Source organism: Arachis hypogaea, chromosome 14, assembly GCF_003086295.3.
Source record: "Arachis hypogaea cultivar Tifrunner chromosome 14, arahy.Tifrunner.gnm2.J5K5, whole genome shotgun sequence".
Lineage (NCBI taxonomy): Eukaryota > Viridiplantae > Streptophyta > Magnoliopsida > Fabales > Fabaceae > Arachis > Arachis hypogaea.
This window is the reverse complement of record NC_092049.1, coordinates 2,004,560-2,026,393: the sequence shown is the minus strand read 5'-3', so window position 1 is coordinate 2,026,393 and position 21,834 is coordinate 2,004,560. Positions and strand designations below refer to the sequence as shown.

Here is a 21,834-nt window from a genome sequence, read left to right as displayed (position 1 = left end):
TTAAATTGGGTGAGGCTGCGAATTTAACTAATTTGGCCTAACTTGACTCCTGATCCATAGAATAGAATGGTAATTTTTTTTTGGTTTTGTTTTTTGTTGTCTTTTTTTTTTTATCTAACTAAAAAAGTGCGATATATAGCTCTAAAAATTATTGAAGTGATATATAGGGAGCTACATAATAACCAAAATACTTAATTTTTTAAATTATGAAACTGAACTAAATAAGCGTTCATAGTTTATTAGTTTCCAGTGAATTAATCCAGCCTTTTTTAGTCACTAAATTAGCCTATCAATCCACTTTGTTAGTTTTAATTTATATTATAATTCGAAAATAACTTACGTATATAATATATAATATAATCAATGCGAGATTGGTTATACTGGTAAGTTCTTTACTTTGGTAACTAAAATAGTCTTTTTATCCTAATTACTATTACATACATACAAACAATATCGAATCGAAAAAATTTTGATAGTGAGAGTAAAATATATATAACATAATAATATTATGTGTACATAAAAATTAATTATTAATTATTATATATTTATATATAAATATATGTATTGTTTAACTCATTTTTAATATATATTTTATATTTTAATATATATTTTATACAGATAATTTTTTTTATGTACATATAACATAATTATTATTATAATTATATTTTGTTATTGTAAAATATGACTAATCTTTAAAATATCTAATTTACAAATTAAAATATTAAAATAGTAATTTAAATAATAACATATAATTTAGAATTCTAATTTTTAGGTTTCATATTTTAAAAAAATTGAGTAATCTTTTTCTTAACAATACAATCGAAATATCTCTCTTTTTATATATATCACTCAATAATTATTTAAAAATTTACTTCTCATACAATTAGAAGTCAATTCTTACTGATATTCATAGTTGAAAAAGTTCTTTCAATTAATGCAGTTGCTACGAAAAAAACTAAAGCTAATTTCAAAAGAAGATAAATAATACTCTTTCGAGTTGATTTCTAAAAAAGAACACCAATCTCATTTAAATTGAGAATTGATCATTCTAATGAACATTTAATATGTAATGCTTAAATCAACTATTAAGTACCAAAAGTTGAATAAAAAATTATTGTGGGATCAAATTCAATAATTTAATTTGGACAAATAACTATTATTATCATAAACTACTAAAAAAAATTTTAAATTGTAGTGGGACGCTTGCCCCACAACAAAGAACATAGATTCGTCCCTGCATACATACATACATACATACATACATACATACATACATACATACATATATATATATATATATATATATATATATACATATATATATATATATATATATATATATATATATATATATATTCTGATTATTTTAATTTAAGATTTAATTAAGATAGGTATTACTAATTTTTAGAATAATGTATAGGGTCCTATCCTCACTTTTTCATAAATGGTAACTTCTATTATTTTTTATTTATTTTTCATTATATGAGTTTCAAAAGTGTATTTGTATCTCTTGAAAAACTAATACGAGGGTTCTTTACATAAATAAATTAAATAAGTCATTATCTATAAAAATGTCCTTGTTCAAGATTTTGCACAAATTCTGTATATTAGTTTCTTAAAAAGTAAAAAAAAATTCAATCTACTAAAAATTTAAAAAGAAATCAATTCTTTATTATTATTATTATTATCCTATAAATTTTTTTGTTAAACACTTTAGTCTGCAATTAGTTTTAACTAACAAATTAAATCAATTTCCAAATTTTATTTCATAGACAAATTAATCTTTACGTCAAAAAGACTGAAATGAAAATGTTAATATGTTTATTAAATAACATAGATGATACAAGAAAAATTTGTTAGAGACCATATGTTTAGTATAATTGAACAATGGATGGGAGAAAAGAAATTAAACAATTTTTTTTTCAGAGTCTATATATGCCATTGATCATGCTGGTGGAGGGGCATAAAGAGAATGATGGTGCCTAACTTTTGGTCAAAACAACAACTCCCTTTACATTCTATATTGACTAATTCTATGGTGTTTTTTATTTGATATCTAATTTTTGTTTAATTTATTTTTTATAATAATTTTTAAATATTTAAATTTTATATTTTAAATTTAAAATTAATTATTTAATATTTTTTAATAATTAGACAATAACTTTTAAACACCGTTCCAAACACCTTCAACAATATAATGACATGACTAGCCACTTCCCTTTCCACTCTCTATGGTTCTGATCACGAATCTCTAAAATGATATTCTAAAATTGGAATATCTAAGCTAAATGATAGAGATGTGCCTAAAGGTCCATATTCTAAAAACTAGAACTAGAATTAAATAAAATATAATAAAATAATATATTTATTCATAAAATATGTATTTTTTAGAAAAAATATATTTTTTATTTTATTATTTTAAATTGGTTAACCACTAAAAAATCAGACCATTTAACTAGTTAACCAGTTTTTTAACGGATTTTTTCGATTCTTTACTAATTTTTTTTAATTCTTTAATTGATTTGTTGCGAACCGATTTTTTTTATCTGAACCGAAGCTATTTGATAGCAAATTTCTGATTAATCCAATTAAACGGGAAGGGAATGGATTCTCAATTGTTAAAAAAAAAAAAATTAAAAGTGTAAAGTGTGATCTTTAATTTTTTATTGTTTTTTTTTTTTATATTTATTCTTATAAAATTAATGGCGAGAGATTACACTTTATTCTCTTCCAAACCTCGCATTCCAAGCCATAAAAAGATTGAAGCCCATAAAAATCAATTCCAAAGAGAGGCTAGCTTTCCTACTTGAAGACCACCTTCCATTGACGTTTGGGCCAATCTTTAAAGGCCAAATCCACCTATCTCAGTTTACCTACATAACAGCTGTATTTATACATATATGCTAGTTACTAAATTAATTAATTAATAGTAAATTTAATATTATTTTAATAAATTAGTTATCATTATTAAAAAATTATTAATTTTTAGTGGTAAATTAGTAATTATTAATATTTAAATAATAAATTATCTGACAAATATTTAGGTTTGTGGTATTATGAATATGTATTGTATGTTGATGTATGTATGTATATTTATGTGGGTGAATAGAGTAGAATAGAATATTAATATTATTATAGTTATAATTAATTATAATTTTTAAAAATTGTTTGATGTAATATTTTGCTATATTTTTGTAGAGTTTATGAATATTGACATGTAATCACCTACTGCCTCTAGATCCGTACAATCCGAATGTGGAGGAGCATTTACGATTTATTGGTTTTTATCATGTTTTTCAAATTATGATAGTTCAATAAATCAGCAATGGTGAATGCTCTAATAGAGAGGTGGCACCCAAGCACACACACATTTTACTTTCCGATTGGTGAGTGTGCTGTGAGACTGAAAGATGTGACTGTTAATCTTGGTCTTCTGACAAACAGTTTTTCAGTGACAGGAGTGACTATGAGTAGTCACGAAGCCTTAGAGGTTGAGTGTTTGCACCAATTTGGGGGTTGCACCAAGAAAGTTAGACTGTAGAGGAAGTTTCATAAAATTGACGTGACTTCAAAATTTAAAAGATCGTTTGCAGTTGATTGACGAAAATAGCATTCAGAGGTACGTGAAGTGCCACATTATGTTGTTATTTGGTACGATCTTGTTCGGAGACAAGTCTGGGATAGCTGTGCACTTGAAATTTCTGCCTTTGCTTCGTGATTTTGGCAGTATCAGACAGTATAGTTGGGGATCGACATGCTTAGCACACCTGTACAGAGCGTTATGTAGGGCATCTCGTTTTGTGTATAGAAGTGTTAGTGGATCTTGTTGGATCTTGTGGTGCGAGAGAATGATGAGGATAATCCCGTTAGTGATGATGACAATCAAGAACAGGAGCCCCAGTCACCGTCACCGCCACCGCTACCACCACCTCAACAACAATAACCACAGTCCTCGGTCCCATATATACCTCAAACATAGTTTACCCCGTCATACCCATTACACCAGTAGTATTGGAATACTCTACAATTTGACACAGGAGATGAAGCTTTATTTAGCCAGTTACTTGGGTTCATGGGTGCAAACACAGGCCAATCACAATCTAACCATCAGCCTGATATGATGCTGCGTGGGTATTCCTTGGACGCGAGGCATTCATGCCGCACTTCCTCGAGTACTTCTGGAGGGAGAGTATCTGGAGACTCTAGTAGGAGTGACGATGGTCAAGGGATTCTTAACAGCCAAAACTCACAACGTATTTCAATGGATCTAATTGAAAAAAATGCTAAGACCATTGAGCACGAGAGTGATGACTATCTAGTAGAGCAATCGGATGGTAAGGATGACGATGAGAATGAAGATGGGGATGAGGATGAGATCAAGAATCCCATAATGACGACTATGATCATGGTGATGATCCAGAGCCTAGTACAAGTTTAGTTTTTTGTTGTTTGATTATATTGTATTCATATTTGGATATTCTGTTAGTAGATGTGATGTTACTTTTATATTCAAGTAATTTGGTTGATGTATACAAGTGAGACACCAACTCCAGATGAGACAGGTAAAGACTACAATTTTAGAGTTGATCCGCCACGTCGTAGCGCTAATTGATTCACCCGGTCCGCGTTCAAAAAGGACGCTACGAAGTGCAAGAGTTTTGTGAAAGATGTAAAATAGGCGACGAGATAGTAGTTGTTGTGTACTTAACTTTTCTACGTATCATTACTAGACATGTCAGAGAGTACTTGAATAAAATATAAAGTTTCAAATATCATGGAGTATTTGGATAAAATGTAAAACTCAGATAAAATATAAGACTCTACTGAGCATTATTGCCGGTACTTGCACCATCAGACTGACGGCATCTACTATGGTTATGACCCTCGACCCCATATTACCTACATCGCCTAGAACCACGTAATATTTGCGTATCCTCTGCGGATGGTATAATCTTTCATCGCCATAATGACAGTTTTTCTGACACTGAATTCCATTCCTACAATAAATTCACCATCCGCTACAATAGAAATTTCTACTACGATAACAGCCATACAATAAATATTTAATAAACAAATATTTAATAAGTGAAATTAAAAGTAAAATTTACCAATAATTTATTAATCATATCAAGTAATTAATATTAATATAATAAATCTTCGTATCAAAAATCAACATTCACTATATTAGTATTAATATTAATACTAACATAAATAAATATTCATATCAAAAATCAATATTCACAATATTAATATTTATATTAATATTAATATAAAATATTAATACTCACTACATCAATATTAATATAAATAAAATTTACATTAAGTTATTATTTTAATTTTAACTAAACAAAAACATAAACACATAAATAAATACTATTAATATTTAACTAAATCAATAACTAAATAAAAAAATTATTATCTTAAATTTAACTAAATAAAGATATAAACAAATGCTAATTAATTATATTTTCACATGTCACGTAACTAATTAATCCATGATCAATATAAATTATAAAAAAATTCTAATCCTTCGTATAAATATAGGCAATTACGCACCTGCATTCATATATTCAGAAAACTCTGGAGCATGCATGACCTCTAAATTCAAAGCGTGTATGAAAGATGACTCCTCAAATGGATGTTATTTGCCGGTGCATTTGCCACTTTTGTCACATTTACCTCCATAGTGCCGTCATCTTGATTTTTGTCTCCATCTGGACCAACAATCTCGTAATTGCTTTCAAACTCTTTCTCATTATCACTATTGTAATCGTCCCATTCAATATTTTGGTCGGCTTCAAATTGTTCGAACCCAATATACAACTCAAAGAACAACATCTGAGAGCGACTTTCAATATACATTGAAAACATCTCTTGCATGCTCGCTTCATCAGTTACATATTTGGTTTGGAATTGAACGAATCCACCAAATACCAGTATAGGATACCTATATAAAATACATGATATTCTCCTTGACATTTCAGAATCTATCTTCTCACAAATTACACTTTTTAATTTTTCAAATGAGATTGTGAATGGAATAACAATATCTAACAGATTTTCACAAACAAATTCCACTCCTTCAGATGTTTGTAACAAAATCTTACAAAAATAATATACTTTTAGTACGACTCTATCATCTATTTTTTTCCCTCATATGAACATAAACTTCACTATAATTTTTTTCAAGCGCAAACCATAGTTCTAAAGGGGCTGAGGAAAGAAGAAGAAAAAGATCTGTCAACTCGGGATGAGTTGCACACAGACACACATATAAAACAAATCGGTTGGTCCGATTTTTATTGACACATTCAAAAAATATATATAATAATCAAATCGGACAGTCCAATTTGCTCTCCTCCGAAATTTAAAAAAAAAAAACTACATTGAAATCGGACGGTTTGATTATCTACACTCAAATTCAAATTTTTTCTTTCACACAAATCGGACCGTTCGATTTGTATACCTACTTTCTCTAACAAAAAAATTTTATGGTCCGATTTCTTCTTTTTATGTTTTAAAAAAAACTGCCACCACATTCAGATTTAGCACCACCAATCTCCATAATAAGGCACAAGGTGTATATCGAAAAAAATGAGCCGAATAACCAAAATTAAAACATAATAGAAAAATGGTTTGCAAGTAAAGATTAAATTTACCTAATTTTTGTATGTATTTTCTAATCAATTAACAAATTGTTTTCAAACAAAAATTAGATCAAATATACAAATTTTTGCTATTTATAAAAAATATATATTTTTTAAAAATTTGTTATTATCATCTTTATGGTTCAAAATTATTTTTCTCAGCTACAACTTGGGATCCATTTTGTCTCTCCAGTTAAATAACAATTTAACATAGTAATATGGAAGCTGCGAGAAACTAAGAAAAAGAGAAACATAACCGTTTATTATTGGTCCTGTCATCCTGTGTTGTTTTGTCGTTTTGCAAAGTTTGTCGATTGTGAAGGTGAGTGAGCTGTAGAAGGAAGGAAGCACACACTGTTCACTCTAACTTTGACAGTGGCAATAATAATAATAAAGCAGAAGAAACAACACACAACACAATTGGTGTGTGTTTTGTTTTTGAGCGAGTCTGAGAGAGAGAAAGAGAGGATGTCTCATAATAATGCAACACAAGGGTAGTACCACCACGTTCACCACCACACACACTGTTACTGTTATTGGTAACAAACTTCTGATCCTTCCTTCCTTCCTTCCTTCAACAATGAAATAAATTGAAAACCAATGAATGAATGCTCACAATTCTTGTTCACATTGCATACCTTCTTCACGCTCTCTCTGTGAGTATTTTTATTTTTGTTTCTCTCTCTTTCTCTCTCTCTCCAATTTAAATGCTTGATTCTTTTAATGACACAAAAATCAAAAGAATCTGTATATAAAGGGAAATAACAAAATACTGAATCATGAGTCTGTTATCTACTGTTTTCCTGATTTAGCTCACAAAAGCATTGAGCACTGTGCTGATGATTAAGAGACAAGCCTTTAAATATATGTATATATTCCACCACTCAGCATTTATGCTTCATCCTCTTTTGTTTCTGTGATTGATGGCACGAAAGAAAACACATAACAAAATGGGTGCACCACTGTTTTCACTGTACCTTTTCCAATTCCCATTGCTTTATTATTATTATTATTCTGTATAAAGATGAGAACTTGGAACTAAATTAGTAATCTTTTTCTTGCTTTTTTTAGCTAATGGTGTTAATTTCAGCTTGATGATTCATGTGTTGTACTAGTTCTGTTCTGGGGTTATTTCCTTTTTGGCAGTAGAATCAGATTGTGCAACACAGTTTTCTCTGAAAACTTTGATAATTTGAAGCCGGGGTTTTGGCCTTGCCCAGAAAGAAAAATGTTTGTTTAAACCTTCCTCTTTGCTGTGTTTGTCATTTTCTTCTTGCTTTATGATTTTCGTGGGAAAGTGTCACTGCTGAGAAAGCCAGAAATCATTTTAGAAAAGTGGAATTTCTATTGAGCAAAAATGGTACACAATACTATGTGTGAGTGCTTTTTGAGGGTATAGGGGACCAATACTTTTCAAATGTACTAAGCAAAGCCCCGAGATAGAGACCAACCTATAACTTAATTGATTCACATTGGCTTCCATTAATGTGCCATTTTCATGAAATAATTATTAAAAATCTTTAAAGGGTTGGACCAGAAAAATTCAGAATAGTGGCTCTAAGATAAGCTTCCTTCTTCACTCCACCTTCCCTCATTAGATTTTTAGAGCATCAGAAAAAGTTGCTTTATTGGGGGGTCTAGGTTGGATTTGTTTCTGGCATTTATGATTTGGAGGGTGGGGTTGTTGGCCTTTTATGAAAAACCAAAGCCTAAAACTGGAGCTTCTGATAATGGCCAATGAGTCATTATTTGCTGGGTTTGTTTACTATTGTGGGGTCTCATTCAATGACCGACTCCTGACAAAGGTGGTGTGATGAACTCAGATTTATTCATAGCTTTTCTAATGTTTGAAAACGAAGTTTTGGTAACTGCATGTTTGTTGGAAGAAATTAAACCATATTCACATCCACAGAGGCATACCCTCCAGGCATATATGAAGGAATTGGTAAACACATCACATCAATAGGGACTTGTGCTATTTATTATTTCTATAATAAAAAAGATTAATCAATTGCAAAATGACCCTTTTAAATGCTTCTAGAGGAACAGTATTTGAGAAAACCTGCTAAGGAATTTAACTGTACAGTGTAGTTTATAGTAACAGATTGATTAGGTGAGTATTTTAGTGCACACTTTAAATTTACCAAAAGAACATCACACTTTAAATCTACTAGGAGAGAGATAAATGAGTAACTGTAAACTTGGGGGGTCCTGCCTGTGAACTCAACTCATGGAATGGACTAGCACAACACACTGATACACAGATCTCTTGGGTTTATATGAGTAGCTTCTGGTTTTTGTTTCAGGTTCGGAATTCGCCTGTTAAACTAATTTATAGGCATAATTCATAAACATTGTTTGATCTATATAGTCGACTCTAATCGGTGGGATAAGACCTGTTGCTGTTGTGATCTACACTGTTGTAATTTACACTAGTAATATAGTTGTGACTATGTGCTGTGTATTTGTTCTGTTGCCAGGTTGTTTCTTTATCTGGTTTGGTTTTTTGGTTAGCTTTGTGCTGAGGGCTAAAAATAACAGGAGTTTTAACCAAAGATAGGTATGGAACAAGTAACTTTTTGGTTGTCTGTGAAAGAATATTGGTTGATATTTTCCTTTATAAATTAAACACAGAGAGAATTTTTTAAAATATGACGCTGTTTCTCAATTGTTATATTCTTAGTTAGCACTGTTTTCAATTATTGCTATACTGCATTTTATACTGGTAATGTTGGTGTTTTTGGATTCTGTTATTCATTAGTCCAGTTTCTGAGGTTTCATTGACATGTTCAATCTCTCTGATTTTTAATTATTGCTATGCTACATTGTATACTGATAATATTGTTTGATTTTTCTTTGTTTCTAGACAAACTAATGCAGTGGCAGCTTCATTTGGATTGTAATTTGCAGATTACAGTGACGACTGGTTTGCGAGTTTCTGAGGTCTTACTATGGAGTGGAATGCTAAATCTCTTGGGCAATGGGACTGGGAGAACTTATACTCATTCAATACAAAACCAACTGAAAATTCCAAGTTGCAACCAACGGATTGGAGCATGGAAGCAGATGGAGAAATCAATGTTGGGCTGATATATCCGTCCGGTGGTAGTGCTTGTTCCGGTTCTGAACTGATTCATGCTTCATCTAGGAGCTCAAAATCAGCTTCCATGAATTCATCATCAAATGGGGATAGCAAAGCATCCACAACCATGTTCACTTTCGAGCGTTCTCAAGACGACTCAACTGGTAAGAAAGAATTGTCAAAGGAAGAGCCAGTTGAAAATTCTCCAGCACCAGAGCCCTCTTCTGCCTCTGGTGAACCACTGCTCACTTTAAAGCTTGGTAAACGGTTGTACTTTGAGGATGTTTGTGCAGGAAGTGATTCCAAGAAACCATCTTCCATTGATGTTCCTATTTCATCTTCGAATACTGGAAAGAAATGTAAGGCCAATAGTCAGAACCTACAACACCCAAGCTGCCAGGTTGAAGGCTGTGGTCTAGACCTCTCATCCGCTAAAGATTACCATCGCAAACACAGGGTTTGCGAAAGCCATTCCAAATCCCCTAGGGTGCTTATAGCTGGTTTTGAACGCCGATTTTGCCAGCAATGCAGCAGGTTAATCTTTTTATGCAAGTGGCATTTTGTAATAGTAGCATATTTCTGGCATATGTTAAATAAATTGGCTAAAACTTTTTAACTTCACTTACATGATATTGAAGGTTCCACGGTCTATCAGAGTTTGATGACAAAAAGAGAAGCTGTAGACGGCGTCTTTCAGATCACAATGCAAGGCGTCGCAAACCTCAGCCTGAAGCAGTCCAATTAAATACATCTCCTCTGTCTTCATCACCCTATGGTATAATTATAACTCTGATTAGTGTGAATCCCTTCCCCCTTTAGAGTCTGTTTGAGTTTCATTTTTCCAGAGTGCAAATTGGAAAGAGGGAAGGATTCAAAACCCCTTCCCTTACTTCCCTTTGGTCATTGGCTAGTTTTTAACATATGAATAATGGAAAGTTTACCTAATTTTGCCTAAAGTACTATATTTGCTGATATGCTTGATGTCAAGGTTTTGGTGGAGATATATATTTTATCTTATAATCTATTGTTTTCCTTTACAAGACATAGGGCAATGAAGTGTTCTTAATTCTTAAAGGAAACTTGATAGCACATACTTGAAGAAAAACATGTATATGTTAAACTTGAAAATACAGTTAATTGCAACTTCTGCAATAACACTGTATATCTTTGTTGCATGTATTAGGCACCTAATAACCTGATATATAAAAACAAAATTCTAATGTGTTCTTTCATTTCAAAATTGTTAGATCAATATTCAATACTAGGTTACACTGTAATAACTCACAGTAACCAAGTAGGCACATCCAATCAGTAATCGCGAAAAATTATTACAATTTCATGAATAGACAATAAAGTATTCAATGTGTCGACATCTATGACGAAGATGGCCTTAAAAGTTGATGTCGTGGCAAGTAGAGTATTAGTAACATATCTACATGTTTTTACTTCTATTCTGCAGATGCGAGGCAATTAATGAATCCATTCGTTTATTCAAGAGCTGCTACGAATATAGGTTGGCAAGATATTCAAAACAGCAGGCTACCCCAGACAAAAGATTTCCTGATGAGGCCTGCGAAAGCCTTCGACAAGATACCAAGTATTGTCACTATGCTTTCTGATGATTTTAGTGACCTTGCATCCAAAGGCATGGCAACCAGTGGTAATTTCCTGGATTGTTTTATCTCTTTCAGAAGTTTCTTGATTTCACACTAAATTTGTTTGTTCATTCATCATCATACAGCCATAATTCTTTAGGCCATGTTGATTTCTTCCTAATATATACTTATAGTAGTGATTCCTAAAACAATGAAGGCATGCAAAGGCAGGTAGGATCAAACTAAATTGATAAAACGGTTAACTATATCGCTCTAAAAGATCCTCCAAATATAGACTGATAAATTAGATCAAACAAGACTATATTTATAATGTTATGATCTGAATCTACCTGAGCAACAATTATGATGGGGAAATGTTTCCTTCATTTAGTAACTAGAAACATTAGCTAAGATCATGATATAAGTTTTATCCAATGACAGAAATATAATACCTCTATTGCAGGGAAAGAAGATCCTATTAGCTCGTCCGATCCCAACCCCACACAAGATGTCAGCCGTGCTCTCTCTCTTCTGTCAACCAATTCATGGTCTACATATGCTATGACTCCACGTTTCCCTCTCGCTTCATCACAATATTCTCACCTCGATCAACAACCAGCCAATCCTAACATGTGTATCCCATTCTCAGATTGTGATAATAACAATCGCTTCCAAGAGTTTCAGATGTTTAGTGCTCCACCCTATGATTCTGGCTATCCTTGCAACCAGCTGGACTAAACATTGTGTGAACGCAATCATCCCAATGGTGTTATCACAACGAGGAATTTCCAGCTTCGTCGCGGCCTCATTACTTAAAATGGTTTGTAGGATCTAATCATCTTTTGCTCTATTAGAATGTTAGCTTCCCTACTTAGAAAGGAGTTGGAAAATTATAGAACTTGTTTGTATGCTGTGTGTGTGACTCTGTTTTCTGAATAGTGGGACATGTTTTCTAGACAATTTGATAACACGTTACACTCTTTTACCTTATATACCTTCTTCCAGTGCTTTAATCTTTGGTTTCTATTTAATCCTGGGTGCCATGAAGAAAGTCATTGCATTAAGGAGTTTGGAAGCTTTTCCAAAATTTCACATGGAAGTTAAACGCCTGTTCACTGAACTGAGCTGAATTTTATAACTGTAAATTTAATTCTCTGCCTTCACTGTGAGCATGCCTGGAAAGCTTAGAACTTATAAGCAGCTGTTTTTAACAGAGAAAAGGTAAAGGACTTTATATACACGTAATAAATAAATCATGTTAGAAAAAGATGAAAAGACTGTAGTTAAAGGCAAAAATGGTTCATAATTTTATGTTAAAAATACTATGTGCATTAATATTTCAAAACTTATGACTATAAATAGATGTCAATTGTTTCATAATACACAAATGCTATTTGGACAGTTCAGAGTTGTTTATACAACTTTGATTATAAACATTAAGCAACAAAGATATTGGTTGGTTCTAATTTTACATTGTCCGTCTATATAAGATCCACACTTTTGATTACTTACAACGCCACATAAAGTTATAATTGATAATTGTAATAACATTACCAAATTAACCTCAATATCAAATTAAACAATCTAAATAATCATCATATAACATATGCCTTTAATAATAGTTTATAACATTAATTCTCTAAATTATCTTCATTTGAAATTTTGAGTTTAATTAAGTATACAAGTACTATTTATTTATGTTTTGGAATAAAATTTAATTGATCAATGACTTTCTTATATTTTTATAGGATTGGTCCATTACTTTTACATATCAAAACTCTTTACTGTTTTATTTTCAAGCATTTTAATTTCCATAAGATACAAACTAAATTTTATTACAATCTCTTTCCCAGGTAGTTGAGAGCGTCCTTGCTTAGCAAACTGAGCATCACACAAGAAACGAGCCCCACCCATAGTCGCAATATTTTTCACTAACAATTACATGGTGAATGCCCCCTAAATAATATAAATGATATTTTTGAAGGTTTTTTTTTTTACATTATTAACGTAACTTTTTATTCTGATATTTAATTAAGTGTTGTCCTACTCTATGGAAACAATAAGCCGAGTTTTGAGTTTAAAAAGATTTAGTTCATTGGCTTTTGAATTGATTTGATAGTATATGTAAAGTTTATTGGTTATTTAAATAATATTCATGCTACTTGTGTATATAATACTGTTATGTAAATTATATTTTAACTAATTACATTATTATATATACAAGACTCGAATCACTCAATGTATATGTAAAATTGTAAATTGAACCACTTCGTGGGATTTTTTAAGTAAAACTTTAACAGTTAACTTCTATATTAGACTTGACAAAGTGCACGAGTGCACTACAGTAGTTTCATTTGATGTTAAAACTTAGTTGCAAATTTTAGGGGCCTCTGAATCTTTTTTCACTTTTTTTTTGGAAGAGAAACCTTAATTTTCAAATTTACTTAAAACCAGATATATAGCAGGTATTACATTGAAGGGGCAGCAAAATCAATAGTAAGCGATACCTTTAGATATTGCTACATCTCAAATTTACCCTTTCATTCAACACTGGTACGAAAACCGAATTAAACCTAGGGATGTTTATGGTTCAGTGTTTTCATAATTGAACTGACTGCACTAAACTATTTTAAATGGTTTAGATATTAAACCAAATTACTTTGTCACATAAAAAATTGATTTTAAACCAATTTATAATACAGTATACCAATTTAAACCAGTTCATACAAATAAAACCAGTTTTAATTAAAAAAATGAATTTAAACTGATTTATAGACTAAAATTAATTTTAACATATAAAAAATTAGTTTTTACATTTTCTCTCTCTCTTTCCTTCTCTTCCTCTCTTTCCCCCTCCTCTCAGTCTCTCTCCCTTTCTCTCTCTCCTTTTCTTCTTCCCCTCTCTCTCTTCTCTCCATCTCTCCCCTTCCTTTCTCTCTCTCTCTTTCTCTCTCTTCCCCTTTCACTCTTTCACTCTTTCTCTCCCTCCTCTCTCTTTGTCTTCCTCCCTCTCTCTCTCTCTTTTCTCTCTCTTCCCCTCTCTCTCTCCTTTCTTTCTCTCTCCCTTTCTCTCATTATCTCTCCCCTTATCCCTCTTCCTCTCTCTCTTCCTCTTTCTTTCTTTCTCTCTCTCCCCTTTCCCTATCCTCCTCCCCTCTTTCTCCTTCTCCTCTCTCTTGTTTTGGAGAGAAGAGAGAAAGAGAGAAAGAAGAAAAATATCAAGTGAGAGAAGGCTGAGAGAAAAAGAGAAAAGAGAGAAAGGAGGGTTGAAAGAGGAGAGGAGAGAAAAAGAGAGAAGAAAAAAAGAGAGGGAAAAAGAAGAGAGAGAGAGAAAGAAAAGGGAGAAAGAGGAAGAGAGGGAGAGAGGAGGGGGAGAAAGAGAAGGAGAGAGAGGGGAAGGGAGAAAGAGGAGAGAGAGAGAAAGGAAGGAGGAGGAAAAAAGGAGAGGGAGAGAGAAAGAGAGAGAGAAGGGAGAGAAAAAGAGGAGGGGAAGAGAGAGAGAGAGCGGAAGAGAGAAAGAGGGATACAAAGAGGAGGGAGAGAGAAGGGGGAGAAGGAAGAAAGAGGAAAAGAGAGAGAGAAGAGAAGGAAAAAGAAGAAAGAGAGAGGAAGGAGAGAAAGAAAGAGTGAAGGAAGAGAAAGAGAAAGAATATGTAAAAATTAATTTTGGAATTTAAATAAAACCATTTTAATTTGATTTAAAACTAACCATAAAACCTGATTTTTAATAAACTGATTTTTATAAAAACTATAGTTTCAGTTCAATTTTCTATTTGAAAAAACCAGTTTTTTTTTTTTTGCACACTCCTAATTAAACCAGCTAGTCATATTAGTTCAACAGAGTTCTCGAATCACATCCCTTCTTTTCCTCGCTAACGTTTAAGCACATAGAACAAAACCGTTTAGCCACTGCATAATTGTCCATCCACCATCTAGTTGCCACAATCAGGTGCACTACCCAGCCAGTTATGATAAAAACAATGCCATACAATGATTCTCGTACAAGCATTGGCAGCCACTCGTTGCCCACTAGTGATCAAGAATGTCAGTGATTGTTATGTAACATGGTTACTGCCAATCTGATTTCAGCAAGTGTCGGTGGCTCATTGCGAAAAGCAAGAACAGGAAGTTCACTTGCTTTAAGGAACGTGTTTCCAAGGGTTTGTTGCTTTTTATTTTGGACAAAAGGGATTTGTTACTTTAGGATTAGTAATTGGTGATTCAGTTACAAATTGGGCTTGACTCTTGGCCAGCCTTATTTTTAAAGGATCAACAAGCAACAAAGCTGTGTCATTCATTGACCCAACAAACAAGAAAAGAAATGTGCACCTGAGGCCTGAGGCTTTAGTTGAATAACAAATCAAATACTGCACTCAGGATTCGAAACCTGTCCAGCAATGGATGGAAACCTTCAAGTGTTGTGTGTGTAATGTGAGGGAATTCGTGATGTGAATGACTAGAGTTGTGACTGTCCAATCCATCTAACAAGAATTAAGTTATACTTATATGTGATCATTTATTTATTTATTTTAAATAGGCCTGACCATAATACACCAGACTTAAACCACGGACATGAATGGTTCGATTTCCCTTCCATTCAGTATTCTCAACCATGGTTCATTGTTCACAAACAAAACAATGTTCTTCACGCAATGGATGGCTCCTAAATACAATGAAAGGTTACCTAGTTTATTTCTCCCTCCTATTCCGTTTAGACAAAGTCAAACAACGTGTAGATCGTAGAGCAGTGAACTTGCTGCTAAGTTGGTAATTGACTTGGACTGTCGACAACTACCCCATCTTGACATAGAAAATTTCTATAACTTTCTTCGAAATCATCCACTCATGTGACCACATAGAATATGCAGGAAACCAGGAAAATGTGTGATATATCATAAACCTCATGTAGTGATCAACATTCCAAGTGATGATCTTACCTTGTACGTGTTATAGCAAGAGGTGCTACGTGTTAAATAACCCTATTAAAATTCTGCCATCAACCAAAATTAATCTACTCCTAAACATCAATTAAGTGCTACATGTGATGACACAAAAAAGGATTTAGAAATGCTGATGCACCTAATAGTGAAGGTAGGATAACGAGCAGACGCTTTTACAGCTAAATAATCTAAACTTCCAAATTTCACATGCTTTTGACGCATCTATTCATCTAACGATAAACTTAAAACAGACAACCAGAACCAAATGAAAACTTAGAACTGGGAGGAAGCTGCAATAACCTTTCTGCCACTGGTAACTTACCTAAATGCATATGGGAACATTACCACTAGAATAACGAGTTGATTCTGAAGAGTATAGGAAACCTATCTGTGAAATTCCAGAACCGACTTTTAAAATCTTGCCAGGAAAGCTGGCTGACACATGCATCACAACAATCCAAGACCAAAATACCATCTCAGTTAATACAACAACTTGACACACATAATGAGAAGGTGAATGTGAATTGACAACTGCTTCAAATAGAGGACGACAAGACTGACTGTCAGACACCGAAATTGGGCAAAGCTTGATGACAACTCTGGACCTTCTCAACCCTCAAATATGTCCTAGAACTCACTGGAACAGTAAATAATTGCAAATTAAATATTGCAATGGATAAATATAAAGTAAATATTAAGCACATACGTAAAGCTGAAATAAAAAGATCCAAATGAAAGAAAGCAAAGATGAAACTCCATCTTAAATAACACCTTCACAATGGCTTGCCAGTTTAAAATGTTCATTATGTTACACAGATCTTGTAAGATGAATAGATGTTGCAACAAGCTTTGAATGTTAACAAAATGCAAGTATTTTCCACAACAAACCTGATCGTTTTGATCTGGAGCTGGTGAGGTTGATTTCTCTGCTTCAGCTGGCTTGTCAGCACCACAATTCTGTCTGTTGCACTTGGTTCTGAATGGATAGTTTATGTTGTTACACTTGTCACACTTCCAGCTCCCTTCAGGCATCTTTTGCTCTGAATGACAAGTACAAAAATCAGGAAACATAATTAACAATTACACTTCTACATAAGCCAAAGCCACAAAGGCATCATTCAAGTAGGGACAGATGCTTTGCCAACTTACTTGAATTTTTGTCTGACTTCGAGGGCTGCAGCACATGTTCACATCCAACAATTGTAAACAATAACGATGAATGTCAAACATAAATTGACATTTTTTCTATATAAAAGAAATTAACATAAATCAATTTGCTCAATGTAAAGGCAGCAGACCTGGGATCCAGGCTTCGGTGTATTGCACTTTCTCATGTTGCATACAGGTCTAAATGAGAAGTTGACATTGCCACATTTTGGACATGTCCAATCGTTGTCACGAGTTGCATCTACATGAAAAATAGGAAGTGGAAGAAACAATGCTACATCAAGAAACTCTCAGTTGAATTAAAAATACAAATATTCCAAATAGAACAAACCTGCACCCTTTTTTGGAGCCTTGTCCTCAGGAAAAAATCCCGGCCTAGGACCCTGCTCAGGCAGAAATTGACTATTAAATTCCAACTAGCAACACAGATGAATTATACAGCATGACAGTCTTGTCCAAACATTGTAATTTATAAACAACAACGTTCAACATCTAATGTCATACCATTGCTCCAGGTCCAATAGGCATACCCAGTCCATATCGGTCTAAGAGTGGTGGCATGCCATATATTCCACCTGCCATGGAATTTCCAACCAAAAGGTTAATATTAACTGGAACAGGATCCAATCAACAAAGGAGATATTACAGAAGCAACAGCAAAAATAACATTAAATACACAATTGCTAGATCACTCTTTCCCCTTTACCCTCCCTTCATAAACGGTGTAAATGATAACGAAGCATAATACCTCTGATTTATGAAACTTTATTGACTTGAAACTAATGAAAAGGCAAAAAGTAAATACCATTTCCCATCATGGATCCGCTTGAGTAGGGTGTTGGCCCAGATAAATGCAATGGCCGATAAGGACTGCCAGCAGAAAGGCGACTTGCATAATTGTAGTGATAAGCTGATCCTCCAGAAAATGGAACATCATAGGGAGGAATAGATGACCCATTGAATAGAGAAGATCCATATGGTGGGACTCCAAGATATATTGAGGAGGGAGTATTGGATCCTAAATAAGGAGCTGAGGATGAGTAACCTTGTGGAGCTTGTAGAGGTTTGGCAGCAGATTTCTGAAACCATTTTTAGTATATAGTTAGATACTTCATTTGAAGAAGGAAAAATACTAGCAGAAGTTCATCATGAGTATGCATAAAGGATAAAATAATATGTCGGAACTTAGTTATTTAAGCATAAATATAGATTTACGTTTATTCTCTTGCCCTTGATTTCGAAAGAAAATCTTATGAAACGCACATAAACACAATATAACAAGAATCATAGAAAGAGGAAAATCATAAAATGCTTTTATGAAACAAATGAGACCTTGTAAATCATTTGCAAGAGGAAAATCACCTTACAGAATGCTTTATGAAACAAATGAAACCTCAAATCATTTATAAGAGGAAAATTTGTATTTTAAAATTTGCAATGACAATATATTAACACCATACCGAATTATGATCAGCAGGCCTCGGTTGAGTACAGTTACGCATGTTACAAGTTGTCCTGAAAGAGAAATTGACATTGCCGCAGCTGGGGCAAGTCCAATCATCCTCTCTACGACTACCTACAAACAGAAATCAATTGAAGTGTGATTAGATTGGCATTCAACAATAGAAAATGCAGATTTTATGCAAATATGCAGATTTTTGTGTTTGTAAGGGTTTTGCATTATATTCTCCTCAAATTGAGATATCAATAAAAGCAAGCAAGCTGTTGCTTTTGTGGTAAGAATGTTGAGAAGCACCTTTGGACTACAAGTTTTTGGCCCTTCATCCTTCGTAATTCTTTTCCGTAAAATAGATGTTTGCTTATGGAAAATATAAAACATTACACATTCATAACTTTTTGTGATCATTGCCATCCAAACAACATTGATTACAACAATTCACCTTTTAAAATATATTTTCAAATATAAATGACATTATTATGAAGCGTTACTAGTCCGTACACATTTTTGTACAAATCACATAAGAATACAAATAGCAGTTATAAAAGAACTAAAACTTACAAATTCAAGCAAGCAATGACATCAAGAAAGGGCCCAAAAAATTGAAAGAACCAATCAAAACGTTTCATACGTACAAAAGAAATATTTCATGACAAATTAGAACTTTTCCATCATAAATGCACTTCGAGCCAAAACTAAAAAAGATATCTCGTAATCTAAAATTAGCTATGAAGCACGACACTTTGCTGAGTTGCCGTGTCCACGTGTTGGACAAATTTCGAACATAACACTAATCGACACTCGTCCGACACGCGTCTTCTGTACCAACTATGTCTCAATAAAACATAAAAAAAATTTCTCCAGACACGCTTGAACACATCTAAATACTATCATATATTAGCGAGTCCAATCTTATTCTTAACATGTATTCTTGAAATGAATTTAGAAATAGTATATATTATTATTTATTGAAACAAAATATTTTAAATAATTTATATAATTAAAAACAAACATTAAAAATAGCTAACAAATTAATTTATATTTTAATATCAATAAAATATCAAAATATCATTACAATTTATCTAAAAAATACTTTACATTTTATATATACATGCCGACATGCCGTGTTCCCGTGTCTTATAATAATTTAAAATTCGTGTCAATATCCGTGCATCATAGAAAATTAGTAATGCAGTATCTAATGCAAAGACACACAATACAAAGTTTTCGAATATACTTCAAATATAATGACAAGAAACAAAACTGCAATGTTAATATTGCAACATATATCATTTCTGTTGCTACACCAGCATAAGTAATTTCGATAGATATCTTCCAAAACATTTATTTTTCCAAACTCACTTTTGAGCTAAGGTTTTCCAAATATATATCACAATATAATGAAGTAACACCGAATTGAACGAATACATGCTATCCTATGCACCAGAAAATCACATGAGAACACCAACACCATAGTGTAGAACATCGTTCATGATAACACTTACCGTTGTACTACATCTTGGACAATCATTGAGGTAGAGTTTGCATCTTAAAGTAACAAATTGGTGATTGTGAAAGTAAGCAAGTATGACTTCAGTACACAAATGCATAATAGTACGTAAAATTCCACACGTGAATTTCAATTATGAATAGCAATAATGCAATCCACAAAAATCAGAATATATATAATTTGATATATATTCATTTATTAAAAAAAAAAACAAAAAGGATCAAGAGGAAGCACCATCAGTCCTAGCACGCTTGGTAGCTGAAGAATTCCTGTTATCCACCTGAAAAACCAAAAATAAAGCTAAGATTCACATTCCATTACCTCGACAAGCCCACACGACAATTCAAAATAAATAAATCAATCAATCAATCAACGCCAATTTGATTGGTTCTTGCGTCACAAATTGCACAAATGAACCTGCAGAGAGAAGAAAATTCCGAAAAAAGAAAAAATAGCCCTAATTCATTGGCATGAAATCGAAGTAACATCTGGTAATAGATCAAAACCCTAAATCTCCATTAATAACAATTAGGGTAGGTTATTGTGTTAGGGTTTTTCGAGGCAGACGATATATCGAAGGGGCATTGAAGGAATGCCAGAGCGTTATACCTGAGACATGGCGATGCCGATGAGCAGTGACTGCGTTGTGAGAGAGAGAGAGAGAGAGAGGGAGCGCCTTTTTCCCCTTCTGCTTCTCGGGTGGGGCGGTAAATGGCTAATGGCTTAATGCGAGGCCCGTACTAAATATATGTTTTTTTTTTAAATAAATAAAATAAATACTAAATTTGAACGCAAAAACTAATTTATGTTTTTAAGCCTTATTACATATCTGGTGTATAGTTGGGGCGAAATACGTTCATAATAAATTTATCCATACCGAAAATAAGATACATGTTTAAAAAAATCGTTATATGTATAAATATAATATTAATGGGACAATAATTTTTAGCTATATAAGGAGTTCGTTTATTTTATTGTAACTCCAATATCCTTTTTTTAATTTTCTTCACATATTTTATAAAAATGTCTAATAGTAAATATGTTGTTGTGAGTGTTTATGTAAACAATTGTATTAGAGATAAAGACAAAAGAGGTGTGTTTGAATGTCTGGATTCGACTCATACTCTACGGGATTTGAAGAATCTGATATTAATGAAGCTGGAGGTTCAAAGTCGAGAGGGAGATTACCAAAATTAGGTATAGGTTCTTCGTTCCTTTGGCAAACAGATGCTTCAAGTTCAAGCTTTTCTGAGTCGTAGACGATGAACACGTGCTTGCGATGTTTGATATTCATAGGAGAATCCTAACACACCAAGTTATAGAGCTATACGCCGAGGTCATTGATATTTGGAGGAGCTGACCATCTACATCTACACCCTTGGGCCACCGATTGCTGCATCTTGGTTGCATTATGCTACACAAGATCACATGTAG

At 32.8% G+C, this 21,834-nt stretch overlaps 2 protein-coding genes across 7 annotated transcripts; one reads left to right on the top strand and one right to left on the bottom strand.

The window, feature by feature from the left end:
* The first annotated feature begins 7,012 nt into the window (after nt 1-7,012).
* Nucleotides 7,013-13,493, top strand: LOC112740905 (squamosa promoter-binding-like protein 3). 6 transcript variants are annotated; one of them, XM_072213554.1, is made up of 7 exons: nt 7,064-7,303; nt 9,128-9,207; nt 9,558-9,893; nt 10,023-10,263; nt 10,368-10,504; nt 11,189-11,389; nt 11,788-12,337. In XM_072213554.1, exons 3-7 carry the CDS (start codon nt 9,599-9,601, stop codon nt 12,060-12,062), a joined length of 1,149 nt encoding a protein of 382 aa, XP_072069655.1. In that variant the 5' UTR covers nt 7,064-7,303; nt 9,128-9,207; nt 9,558-9,598; the 3' UTR covers nt 12,063-12,337. The 6 variants fall into 6 exon arrangements, 5 of the variants coding, with proteins under 5 accessions (XP_025645393.1, XP_025645396.1, XP_029147758.1 ...); XR_011870514.1 differs by lacking the exon at nt 9,128-9,207 and adding an exon at nt 13,178-13,493 and having other exon boundaries at nt 7,059-7,303; nt 9,558-10,263; nt 11,788-12,144; XM_025789611.2 differs by lacking the exon at nt 9,128-9,207 and having other exon boundaries at nt 7,059-7,303.
* Nucleotides 13,494-16,555: 3,062 nt separating this feature from the next.
* Nucleotides 16,556-21,193, bottom strand: LOC112740904 (ranBP2-type zinc finger protein At1g67325). Its single transcript, XM_025789606.3, has 10 exons — nt 21,010-21,193; nt 20,635-20,680; nt 18,892-19,007; nt 18,237-18,510; nt 17,936-18,006; nt 17,763-17,814; nt 17,563-17,672; nt 17,414-17,438; nt 17,153-17,304; nt 16,556-16,901 (listed from the first exon to the last, which is right to left on the bottom strand). The coding sequence occupies exons 1-10, from the start codon at nt 21,016-21,018 to the stop codon at nt 16,899-16,901; spliced, it is 858 nt and encodes a 285-aa protein (XP_025645391.1). The 5' UTR covers nt 21,019-21,193; the 3' UTR covers nt 16,556-16,898.
* Nucleotides 21,194-21,834: the final 641 nt, after the last annotated feature.

Bases quoted from the DNA above. Each gene is read 5' to 3' on its own strand.
- LOC112740905 (XM_025789608.2), top strand. From the start codon at position 9,599: ATGGAGTGGAATGCTAAATCTCTTGGGCAATGGGACTGGGAGAACTTA. The intron at 10,264-10,367 runs GTTAATCTTTTT...ATGATATTGAAG, and splicing joins TTTTGCCAGCAATGCAGCAG to GTTCCACGGTCTATCAGAGT. The intron at 10,505-11,188 runs GTATAATTATAA...TCTATTCTGCAG, and splicing joins TCTGTCTTCATCACCCTATG to ATGCGAGGCAATTAATGAAT.
- LOC112740904 (XM_025789606.3), bottom strand. The intron at 18,007-18,236 runs GTATTTACTTTT...ATTCCATGGCAG, and splicing joins CGGATCCATGATGGGAAATG to GTGGAATATATGGCATGCCA. The intron at 17,815-17,935 runs GTATGACATTAG...CTGCCTGAGCAG, and splicing joins CTATTGGACCTGGAGCAATG to GGTCCTAGGCCGGGATTTTT.